The following is an 11,157-nucleotide window of genomic DNA, read 5'->3' on the forward strand; positions in this document are numbered from 1 at the left end:
GGACATCCCGGGCCCCCAGGGGGGTGTCCATGCCCTGAGACGGGGCGACAGCCTCGGGACACGGGGGGACAGCCCTGCCCTGCTCCGTGCCGATAGCCTGGGGACCCCAGGGGGTGGCACGTGGGAACAGCCCGGGGGCGCAGGGGAAATGCGTGCCTCGACCCACGGTGACAGACCAGCCCCAGGGGGACACCTGCGGGGACAGCCCTGCCCTTCCCCGAGGTGACTGTGACACCGGGGGACACCCCGTGCCGGCCCCGTCACACCCCCCCGGGCCCCTCGGTGACCCCCAGGCACCAGGGGACGCCCGTGCCCAGCTCCACGGGGGCATCCCGGGCACCGCGGGTCGCCCCCTGCCTGCCGCGGACACCCGCGGACGCCCCCCCGGGCCCACGGCGACCCCCGCCACCCCCCCCAAGCCCCGCCCCCGGCCCCGCCCCCGGCCCAGGCCCCGCCCCTCCCCGCCCCCGCGCCGGCGCCCTGCGCCCCCGGCCCGTCCCCTGCCGCCGGTGCCGCCGGAGCCGCAGCCGCAGCCGGAGCCGCAGCGGCGGGGCCGGGACCGGGACCGGGGCCGCGGGGCCGGGGCCGCGGGGCCGGGGCGCGGTGCGGCGGGGCCGGGCCGGGCCTGTCGCGGCGCCGTGCGGCGGGGCCGCATGAGGTTGATGCTGCTGTGCTGCACCTGGAGGGACGAGCCCATGGGGGAGGAGGAAGGTGCGTGACCCCGGCCCCGCCTGACTCAGCGCTTCCGCCGGCCCCCGCCGCCCCCCCGGCCCCGCGCTGCCCCCCCACGGCCTCCCCGCGGCCCCCATCCGGCCCGCGGCCCCCCGCGCTCCCGCATCGCCCCCTCCCCATCCTCCTGCCGCCCCCCCCCCCCCACGTCTCCCCGGTCACCCCCGCGGCCCTCCCCGCGCCCCCCCCCCCCCCCGAAATCTTCCCCCGCGTGCCCCGTGCAGCCCGCACCCCTCCTGCACCCCTGCGTGGTCCCCTTCATTCCCCATCGCAGCCCGCAGCCCTACGTCTGCAGCCCCAGCTGCCCCCAGACGTTCTCCCTGCGCCCGGATCTCTTCCCCTGTGCCCCCATGCAGGCTGCACCCCCACATCTCCCCCTGCATCCCCCCCACACCCCCAATCCACAATCCAGCCTGTGTCCCTCCGGCATCCTTACATCCTGCATGCACCCCGTATCTAGTCTGTGCTCCCCTGCACCCCCACATCCCCCTAATGCGCCCCCATATCTCCCCCTGCACCCCCACATCTCCCTACTGCACCCCCATATCTCCCCCTGCACCTCCACATCCCCCAAGGCACCCCCTGCACCCCCATATCTCCCCCTGTACCCCCGCATCCCCTACTGCACCCCTACCCAGCCTGCACCCCCATCAGCCCCCTCCAGCCTGACTCCCCCCTGCACCCCCAGCTCACCCCTCATCCCCCACCCAGCCTGCATCCTTCCCTGCACCCCGACATCCCGGCTGCGCCTCACATCCACTCTGGACCCCTTGGACTCCTCGCGCCCCCATCAGACCCACTCTCCCGGTGCCCCTGCAGCCCTCCCCGTCCTGCACCTTCCTGCCCTGAGCCCCGCACCCCCCAGTGCGCCCCATGCCACCCTGCAGGCCCCCATCCTCCCCTGTCCCTGTGCCCTGTTCCATTTTGCACCCTTCCCCTGCATCCCTTCCAGTGCCGTCATCTTCCTCATCGCCCTTTGCATCCTTGCGTGCATCCTGTGATGCTCCTGCACCCTGGCTGCCCCGTGCCCCAGCACCCTCTGTACACCCCCTGCATCCTCCTGCACCCATCCTGCGCCCCTGGTGCCTCTGCAGGCAGCCCTCTCCCTGTCCTGCATCCCCATGCTGCTCCTGCGCCCCTCTGCATCCCTGCGTGCGCCTGCATCCCCCAGCACCCATCCTGCACGCCTGTATCCCTGCATGTAACTTGGATCCACTGCACCCCTTCTATCCTGCACCCCTTCAGCTCCTTCCACACCCCCTTCACCCCCCCCACCTCCCTCTCTGCACCCATCCAGCACCCCGTCTTCCCCATTACATCCTCCAGCACCCATCCTGCATCCCTCTGTATCCGTGCAAGCATCTTCTGTTCCTCGCATCCTGCAGCCCTTCGTTCTTTTGTAGACTCCCCTTGCCCCCCCCCTTCATCCCCTCCTGCACCCACCCAGCACACCTTTGCCCCCTTTCCCCCCCTGCACACCTCATTCACCCCTTCATCCCCCTGGCACCATCCTGCACCCCAGCGTGTGCCCCCAGATCCCTCCCCACCCGTGCCCCCCTGCCTGCCCACCACAAGCACTCAGGCATCCCCAATGTCCCCGCTCTGTGCACCCCAAACATCTGTCCTGCAGCTGCGACCTGCTGGGCCCCCCAGTCTCCCCACATCCCCCTGACCACTGGGCACCCCGACATCCCCCACACCCACATCACCCCACCCCTTCCTCCCTGCACCCCTCTGCTGCCCAAAGCCTCCCCCATCCCCTTGCACCAGGCACCCCCGCACCCCCTGCGTCCCCATCCCACCCAGTGTCCCTTGTGAGGACCCCCACACCCCCCCTGCACCCTCCCACCCCAGGGTCACCCCTCCTGCCCCACCGGCATCCCCCGCCTGCCCCACACTCCCTCCCCGACTCCTGCTCCCCTCTGTCCCCCTTCCCCGTTGCCCTGTGCCCCTCCATGTCCCTGATGCCCTGCCAGGCCCATGGGGTCTGTGTCCAGATGTCCCCATGTGTCCCCTGCACCACCAGCCCCTGGAGCCACCCAGCACCCCGGGGACGTGCACTGGTCCCCTTGGCACTGCCTCTGGGGGAGACCAGGGGGCAGTGTCCCAGCCGGCCCTCTGCCGAGGGGACGGGGACTCTGCCCACGTCCTGGTGGCAGAGGTCAAACCCTGCCCCGTGCTCAGCCCTGTGCCCACATCCCCCCATGCTGGGGACACGAGCACAGTGACCTTGTCCCCGTTACGAAGCCCGGGGATCGATGGATCCATCGATTGGGAACCGGGGGTGGCTTCGGTCCCTGCGGGCACAGGGGGGTGGCGCAGGCGGCCGGAGCTGCGAGCCCGTGGCGTGGCCGTGCCCGGGCTGGGGCCGGCGGCCGGGTGACAGCCCTGTCCCCCAGGGACCGACCTGCCGGTGTGTGCAAGCTGCGGGCAGGGCATCTACGACGGGCAGTACCTGCAGGCGCTGAACGCCGACTGGCACGCCGACTGCTTCAGGTGGGACCCGCGGGGGCGGCACCGAGCTGACAGCGGGCGGCCGGGGCTCTGCCCCCCCTGCGGCGTCCCGCGGGGTCCCGGCCCGGCTTCCTGCCCCCCCCTTCCCTCCCGGGGGGTGCGGAGGGGCCGCGGGCTGATGTCACCGCCACCGGCCCTCCCCGCTTCCTCTTTGTCGCGCCCTCCCCGAGCCTCGAGCAGCGGGAGGCGACGGGAGGAGGCCGGGCCGTGGGGGGGGCGGCCCGGGCCGGGGGGGGCTCGGTGTGGCCGTGCCGGGCTGGGCCGTGCCGCCCGGTGCCGACCCGTGCCGAGGATGCTGGCGGCGGTGCTGAGGAAGAGCCGGGCGCTGAGCGCCGGAGCCAAGTAAGGGGGGGTGGGACGGGGGGGGCGGGATGGGACCCGCGCTCCTCTGCAGCCCCGGGGGGCTCCTGATCCCCCCCCCCACCCCTGGTGCTCGCACCCCGCACCCCGAGGCTGTGGCGGACACACGGAGGGACAGAGGGACAGGTGGGCGGCCACCAGCCCCAGCGCAACCTGCGCTGCGGGGGCTGCAGCTGGATCCGGCCCCCCCCGCGCCCCGGGGCAGGCGGGTTTCCGGCAGCCTGCGGCCTCCCCCCGCGGCCTGCGGGGGGCGACGGGACGGGACGGGACGGGACTGGCGGCGGCGGCGGGGGTAAAGGGGGCTGCGGGGCGGCGGCGGCGTTTGTGGCCCCCCCCTCCCCCGTGTCACCCATCGGCCGCCCCGTCGGGGCGCAGCGGGCGGCGGCAGCGCGGGGGTTAAAGGGGCGGGGCCGCCGTGGAGTCCTCGCGCGGTGACGTCATGGGGTGGGGAAATTCCGCGCCGTGACGTCACGCCGCGCTGGTGTTGCTCCTGTCCCCGGGGGGGGGCACTGCGGCATCGCCCCCCCCGTACCCCCCCCCCAACAACCCCCCGGCACCGCACCCCCCCCAGCCCCGCAGCCCCCATCCTGCTGGCCCCGCGGGGCCCTTCCCATCCGGCCCCGGATTTTGGGGTCCCCCCTTTTGGCTGCCCCCCCTCCCCGCCCCCCGCGCCCCATAAATAGCGGGGGCGGCCGCGTCCTGAGTCACGTCGGGGCCGTGACCGTCAGCAGGGCCCGCGGGACCCCGGTGGCACCGGGACCGGCAGCGGGTGGGTGGCAGACAGACAGACGGACACACAGACACACGGACACAGCCTGCACTGGCAGCCAGGGGAAGGGACTCGCCGTGGGGCTGTCACCCCGCAGTGTCCCCATGCGACCCCCCCCCGTCCCCACCGCAGGTGCTGCGAGTGCGGGGCGTCGCTGTCCCACCAGTACTACGAGAAGGATGGGCGGCTGTACTGCAAGAAGGACTACTGGGCGCGCTTCGGGGAGCTGTGCCACGGCTGCGCCGAGCAGATCACCAAGGGGCTCGTCATGGTAAGGCTGCGGGGACCCTCGCCCACGGCGCTCTCCGCGTGGGTCCTCGCGGCCGCCAGAGTTCCCCATTGCGCGGGGAGGAGGCCGGGGGTGGCACCCGAGGGTGCCGCGTGCTGACGGAGCCTGCCTGCAGGTGGCCGGGGAGCAGAAGTACCACCCCGAGTGCTTCAGCTGCCTCAACTGCCACACGTTCATCGGGGACGGGGACACTTACGCGCTGGTGGAGCGCTCCAAGCTGTACTGGTAGGTAGCAGCCGCAGCGGGCAGGGCTGGCGGGTCCCCGTGTGCGTGTCCCCCCCCATGCCCACCCCTCTCCTCTCGGCCCCGCAGCGGGCACTGCTATTACCAGATGGTGGTGACGCCGGTCATCGAGCAGATCCTGCCCGACTCGCCGGGCTCCCGCATCCCGCACACCGTCACCCTCGTCTCCATCCCCGCCTGCTCCGACGGCAAGCGTGGCTTCTCCGTCTCCATCGACCAGCACTGTGGCACCCAGGGCTGTGGCGCCGAGCATTCGCGCACCGTCCGTGTCCGAGAGTGCGTAGCCCCGTCACCGCGGCGCCGTGTCACCCCCTTGCTCCTGGGGGTCGGGTCCCTTCAGCCGGTGGGAGCTGCCCGCTGCAGGGCCTTGTTGGCGTGGGAGAGTGAAGGATAGATGTGACTGTGGGGTCCTGTCTGTGCAGGGTGGGGACGGTGGTGGCATGTCCCTGTCAGCTGGGGTGGCTTGTGGACACTGTGCCGGCATGTCCCCAGCCAGCAGGGTGGTGTGGGGCGCTGTGCTGGTGTTCGCCCTTCTGCCAGCAGGACTGTGGGTGCTACCTCAGCGTGTCCCCATGTGCTCGAGGTGACCTGGGGATACCATGTCAGGTGTCCCCTGTGGGGTGACCTGTGGGTAACATGTCAGTGTGTCCCCATGTGCTCATGGTGACCTGTGGGCACCGTGCTACCAGGGGTGACCAACAGGGCCGCTCAGTGTGTCCCCAGCCAGCAGGGACACAGCCACAGGGACTGACCCCCTGCTGCACGCTGGCCCCGCAGGGTGGACCCAGACTGCATCAGCCCTGACGTGAAGAACTCCATCCACGTGGGTGACCGCATCCTGGAGATCAACGGCACGCCCATCGGCCACGTGCCGCTGGACGAGGTATGCTGCCCCCGCACCCCCCAGCTCGGCCATCCCGCGGGGTGCCCCCATGCCACCCCCGTGCCACCCCCATGTCCTCTGTGCCCCCAGATTGACCTGCTGATCCAGGAGACCAGCCGCCTGCTCCAGCTGACCATCGAGCATGACCCCCACGAGCCTCTGGCCCGCGAGTCGGCACTGGCGTGCAGCCCCCTCCCCGACCTGCGCAGCCCCCTGCGCTCCCCGGCCCCCACGCCCTGCGGGGAGCTCGGTGCCATGCGCCAGCGCACCGTCATGTAAGGCTGCCGCGCGTCCCCATCCCGTGATCCATCCCCGGCCGTGCTAACACCAGGGTGACCCCGCGTCCGTCCGTCTGTCTGTCCCGCAGGAGGAGCTGCAGCACAGACAAGTCGCCGGGCTCCAGCTCGGTGGGCTCGCCCGCCTCCCAGCGCAAGGACATCGGCCGCTCCGAGTCGCTGCGTGTCGTCTCCCGCGCCCACCGCATCTTCCGCCCCTCCGACCTGATCCACGGCGAGGTGCTGGGCAAGGGCTGCTTCGGCCAGGCCATCAAGGTGTGTCACCGAGGGGGGGGACACCGGTGGCACCCTTCCCAAGCAGAGAGCCCCTGCCAGCTGTGGGCAGCCACCGGTGTCATGAGCTTGGTGGTCTCATCTCCCCCAGCCCTGCTGTGGGGGGAGGACGTGGGCGATGTGTCCTGGGGGTGTCCCTGGAGGTGGGAGCCAGCGACTCAGCGCCTGCCCTCTGCCAGGTGACGCACAGGGAGACGGGCGAGGTGATGGTCATGAAGGAGCTGATCCGCTTTGACGAGGAGACGCAGAGGACCTTCCTCAAAGAGGTGAGTGGCACGCGGCTCCCTGGGCTGGGGGGGACAAGGGATGGGGCTGTCCTTCCCCATGCTGGTGTGGTGCATCCCACAGGGGTGGTGCTGCGACAGGGCTGGGAGGGGGTGTGGGGATGGCCAGGCAGCTCCATGCCCATTCAATCCAGGGCAATTAGCGCAGGGTCTGCCTGGGGAGCACTGGGGTGTCCCGGGGGGTGTGGTGTGCCTGACGGGTGCCGCACCCCCAGGTGAAGGTGATGCGCTGCCTGGAGCACCCCAACGTGCTGAAGTTCATCGGGGTGCTCTACAAGGAGAAGAGGCTCAACTTCATCACCGAGTACATCAAGGGGGGCACCTTGCGGGGCCTCATCAAGAGCATGGTGAGTGCTGGGGGGAGCAGGTCAGGGGGCAGCTTCACGCCCCCACCCCGCGGCAGGGCAGGACCCCTCCCTGTTTCCCTCTTCCCACAGGACAGCCACTACCCCTGGAGCCAGCGGGTCAGCTTCGCCAAGGACATCGCTGCTGGCATGGTGAGCAGCCCCTGGGGACGGTGCCGCTGAAGGGGTGGCTCCGTGGGCTGGGTGCGTGGGGGGGTAGAGTGCTCCCCACACCTGCCCTCATCCCGTCCTTCCCCCAGGCCTACCTCCACTCCATGAACATCATCCACCGCGACCTCAACTCCCACAACTGCCTGGTGCGCGAGGTAAGGCTCGCCGTGCCTGTGCCACCAGCCCGGCCCAGGGGCTTGGCCCTGGGTGGCCCCATGGGGCTGGCCCCACGCCTCATCCCCCTCCCTCCACCCAGAACAAGAGCGTGGTGGTGGCAGATTTCGGGCTGGCACGGCTCATGGTGGATGAGAAGAACCAGCCCGAGCATCTCAAGAACCTGAAGAAGCCGGACCGCAAGAAGCGCTACACGGTGGTGGGCAACCCGTACTGGATGGCTCCTGAGATGATCAACGGTGAGCGGTGCGGGGGGCACGGGGACAGCTGGGGCTCGTCCCCAGGAAGGGGACACCTGGGGACAGACAGGACATGCAGTGTGACCTGACCCATCCATCCCTTCAGGGAGGAGCTATGATGAGAAGGTGGACATCTTCTCCTTTGGCATCGTCCTCTGCGAGGTGAGTGCTGCTGCCCCCGTGTTGTCCCCAGTGCCACCATGCTGTCCCCGCTGGTGCCCATCTCTCCTCCCTCGCTCCCTCCACAGATCATCGGCCGGGTCAGCGCCGACCCCGACTACCTGCCCCGCACAACCGACTTCGGCCTCAACGTCCGGGGCTTCCTGGACCGCTACTGCCCCCCCTCCTGCCCCCCCAGCTTCTTCCCCATCGCTGTCTGCTGCTGCGACCTGGACCCCGAGAAGCGGTGAGTGCTGGTGCCTTGCGACCCCTAGCTTGGGGACATCGGGGTGCTCGTGTGGCCGGGGGGGCTGCCGGCACGGGGGGTGGCACACCACGTGCCACATGTCCCTCTCTCCTCAGGCCGTCCTTTGGCAAGCTGGAGCAGTGGCTGGAAACCCTGCGCATGCACCTGGACATCCACCTGCCGCTGAGCTCGCAGCTGGAGCAGCTCACCCGAGCCTTTTGGGAGACGCACCGGAGGGGAGAGGGGGGGCTGCCCCCCCACCCTGAGCTCCCCGACAGAGCCCCCCACCTGCACCCCGTCTAAGCTGCTGAGATGGGAGCCGCAGCCAGCATCTCCTCTGGCCCGGGGCCGGCCCCGGAGCCACCCTCGTGTCCCCTGTGCTCGCGCCCCATCCCTGGGAGCTGGCTCTCCCCGGGCAGCACAGCCTGCACGGCCCGCCGTACACAGCCCTGGCCCCCCAGGAGCGAGGGGTGGAGGGGACATCCCCCCCTCTGCTCACTTGGTGACCACACGGCCCCCCGCTTTGCACGCCCGGGGGCTCCCCTGTCCCACACCCGCGTCCTCGCGGAGGTGCCTTGGGTTTCCGTGAACTTGCACTGCAACACAGTAGGGGCGTCCCCGTTCCTCAATGAGTGGTGGGGGGCGCGGTCCCTGTCCCCCCCCCACCTCCCCACCGTTGGGCATCCTCATAGCGATGCCCCGGCTGTCCCCACTGACGCTGCTCCCGCCCCGTCCCTGCGGGCACAGCAAGCGGTACCTGCAGCGTGGGGATGGGCACACAGCACTCCCCACGTCCCCACAGCGCTCTCCCCGTCCCTGCTGCCTGCGCTGTGCCGTGACCACCACCACGTCCCCGGGGGGCCCCTGGGCTGAGCCAGGTCTCTGTGCACCCGTGGGCACGGGGACGTCTCGATCCCCTCGAGGGCCAACACGAGGGGGCCGCTCCGTGCGGTGCTTTTCATGCTCTTTATTCAGGTTCATTTTCTGTAAGATATTTAAAGAGAAGAGTTTGTATTATTTTTTCATACGACGTAGTTTGCCATTTGTCACTGCCTCAGTTCTGCTTTACCGAAGGATGAAACTGTGAAGCCTCTCCGCGCACTTTGCCCGGGAAGTCAAACGCGACGTCCTCTCTGGAGGCGGGAAGGGAACTCAAACTGTGATGTACCCCGGCCCTCGGTCAATAAATCCTTCCCCGCTCGCTGCCCGGCCTGCTTGGGACTCGCTCGCTTGCACAGGGGCTGCCCCTGCCAGGGGGGCCCTCCTCCTGCCCCCCAGGACCCCTGAGCCATATTTCCCTGCCCCCATGCCCCAGGGCTGGCCGTGCGCTGCCCCTGCTCTCTGCAGTGCTGAGCTCCACGAGCAGCGCGAGGCGAGGTGGCCACGCGCGGTCCAGCGCAGGCAGTGGTGGCCCTGTGTGTCCCTGCATCCTCGCTGCCTTCCCAGCCCAGCTTTCGGTTGGCTTTGGCGTGTGTCCAGGGCAGTGACGGCTGCTTCCGTGTCACTGCCTCAGCCACACTCGGCTTCCCGAAGGCTTCTCCTTATCTGCGGGCACCAGCTGGAGAAACATCCCCGAGGGCCACCATCATCAAACCAGGGTGTGCCATGACCGCCTGAGGGGACAGGGGCAGGCTGCGGCGTGGGCATGGGGCCACATCCTGCCTGGGGGAAGGAGAGGAGGTGGCATCTCATCCTTGGGGATCTTCAAAAGCCACCTGGAGGTGGTCCTGGGCACCCTGCCATGGGTGGCCCTACAGGAGCAGGGGCTGGAACAAATGACATCCCCAGGTCCCTGCCAGCCTCAGCTATCCTGTGGCCGTGGGGTGCAGCCACCCTGGAACAGGTCCCCAGCTACGTGGGCATCCCTGCCCTGGGAGGGTTTCGAGCTTTGGCTGGAGAAGACCTCAACTCCCAGGTTTTGTGTCTGCAAGCAGCATGGGGGGAGATGGAGGGGATGGGGTAGTGACAACGGGGTGGCCCTAGGCAATGCTGCAGCCAGGCAATGAGACTGCACAGCCATAAGGAAAAGGGAATCAGATCCAGGCTGGATCCATGTGCATCACAAGGAAAACCTCGTGGTTTATTGCTCCAGTGCTGCCCGGAGTCAGGGCCTTCAGGGCCGTGCCAGCAGCCTGTCCCCTCTGCTGTGTCCCTGGCCACTCCTTTGCTAAAGGGGCACCTGGGGGAGTTGGGGGGAGATGGTGGCTGCACCCCATGGAGCAGCCTGAGCGCACCCCCAGCCAGGTCCTGCACCACCCCCGTGCTCTTGTCACCCTGGTGAAGGAACAGGAGCGCCCGGTGCCCTTGGTGACATCACGCTGCGCCGCTTCTCCACTCCGGGCACAGGACACCATCGCCGCGGGCAGCCGGGCTCGTGCGTGCCCTCCTCCCTGGGGACCGATCTCAGCCAAGCCGCGGCCGTGCCCTGCGCAGCCCCATGGCCCCAAACCCTCTGCTGCCGCTGGACAGTGACACCCCGCGGGACCCCTCGGCTGCTGCCCCCCAGCCTGGCAGCGCCTCCACCCCATCCCCACGGGTCCCCGAGCCCCCCCGCAGCTGCTTGCCCTGCACGGTGATGGAGCTGCGGAGCGGGATGTGCCTGGTGCAGCCGGTGACATCGAGCCGCTTGCTGGTGGCCCTGCAGAGTCCCCTCGGTGCCCGGCGGGTGGGAGTACAAGCGAGGGCCAGCGGCCGGCCGCAGCCTGGACCAGGGCAGGGACAAAGCGGCAGCCACTCAGTCACCCTCATGACAAGCAACTTGTCCCAGGCAGAGCCACCAGCTGGGGGCTACCCCCCGCAGGACACTCGCAGGGCCCCGGCCCGGCCCCAGCGCCGCCGCAGCAGGGCTGTTCTTAGGGACCAGATGACCCAGACCGAGCCCAGCACGGAGGTTTTGCCACCCCCGTGGGTCCATGTGAAGACCCAGCTGCCCACACCCCCAGCCCCGCAGCGAGCCCCCCGTGCTGCCCACCCCACCAGCAGCTCCCCGTCCCCACCACCGGCACCACGCAGCCCCGCAGCCATCACCAACACCAAGCCATCCCACAGGGCCCCGCAACAACCCAGGGACGAATCCAGCTACCGGTGCGTGCTGCACCGGGCCTCCCCGGAGCCTGGCACCACGCTGGGCTCCTCGCCCCTGGAGCCCCCAGCAGCCCAGCCCGGCATGGGGGTCTCAGCCCC

General features: G+C 70.1%; 1 protein-coding gene across 2 annotated transcripts; it reads left to right on the top strand.

Annotated features, from left to right (window-relative positions):
* The first annotated feature begins 529 nt into the window (after positions 1-529).
* LIMK1 (LIM domain kinase 1) lies at positions 530-9,178 on the top strand. 2 transcript variants are annotated; one of them, XM_084492781.1, is made up of 16 exons: positions 530-711; positions 3,129-3,225; positions 4,505-4,643; positions 4,777-4,886; positions 4,974-5,180; positions 5,682-5,787; positions 5,878-6,062; positions 6,155-6,338; positions 6,536-6,622; positions 6,856-6,987; positions 7,078-7,137; positions 7,245-7,310; positions 7,412-7,568; positions 7,675-7,730; positions 7,817-7,974; positions 8,091-9,178. In XM_084492781.1, exons 1-16 carry the CDS (start codon positions 654-656, stop codon positions 8,275-8,277), a joined length of 1,989 nt encoding a protein of 662 aa, XP_084348907.1. In that variant the 5' UTR covers positions 530-653; the 3' UTR covers positions 8,278-9,178. The 2 variants fall into 2 exon arrangements, with proteins under 2 accessions (XP_084348907.1, XP_084348906.1); XM_084492780.1 differs by lacking the exons at positions 530-711; positions 3,129-3,225 and adding an exon at positions 3,407-3,585.
* The last annotated feature ends 1,979 nt before the right edge of the window (positions 9,179-11,157 follow it).

Source organism: Aythya ferina (assembly GCF_964211825.1).
Source record: "Aythya ferina genome assembly, chromosome: 19".
NCBI classification, from domain to species: domain Eukaryota; kingdom Metazoa; phylum Chordata; class Aves; order Anseriformes; family Anatidae; genus Aythya; species Aythya ferina.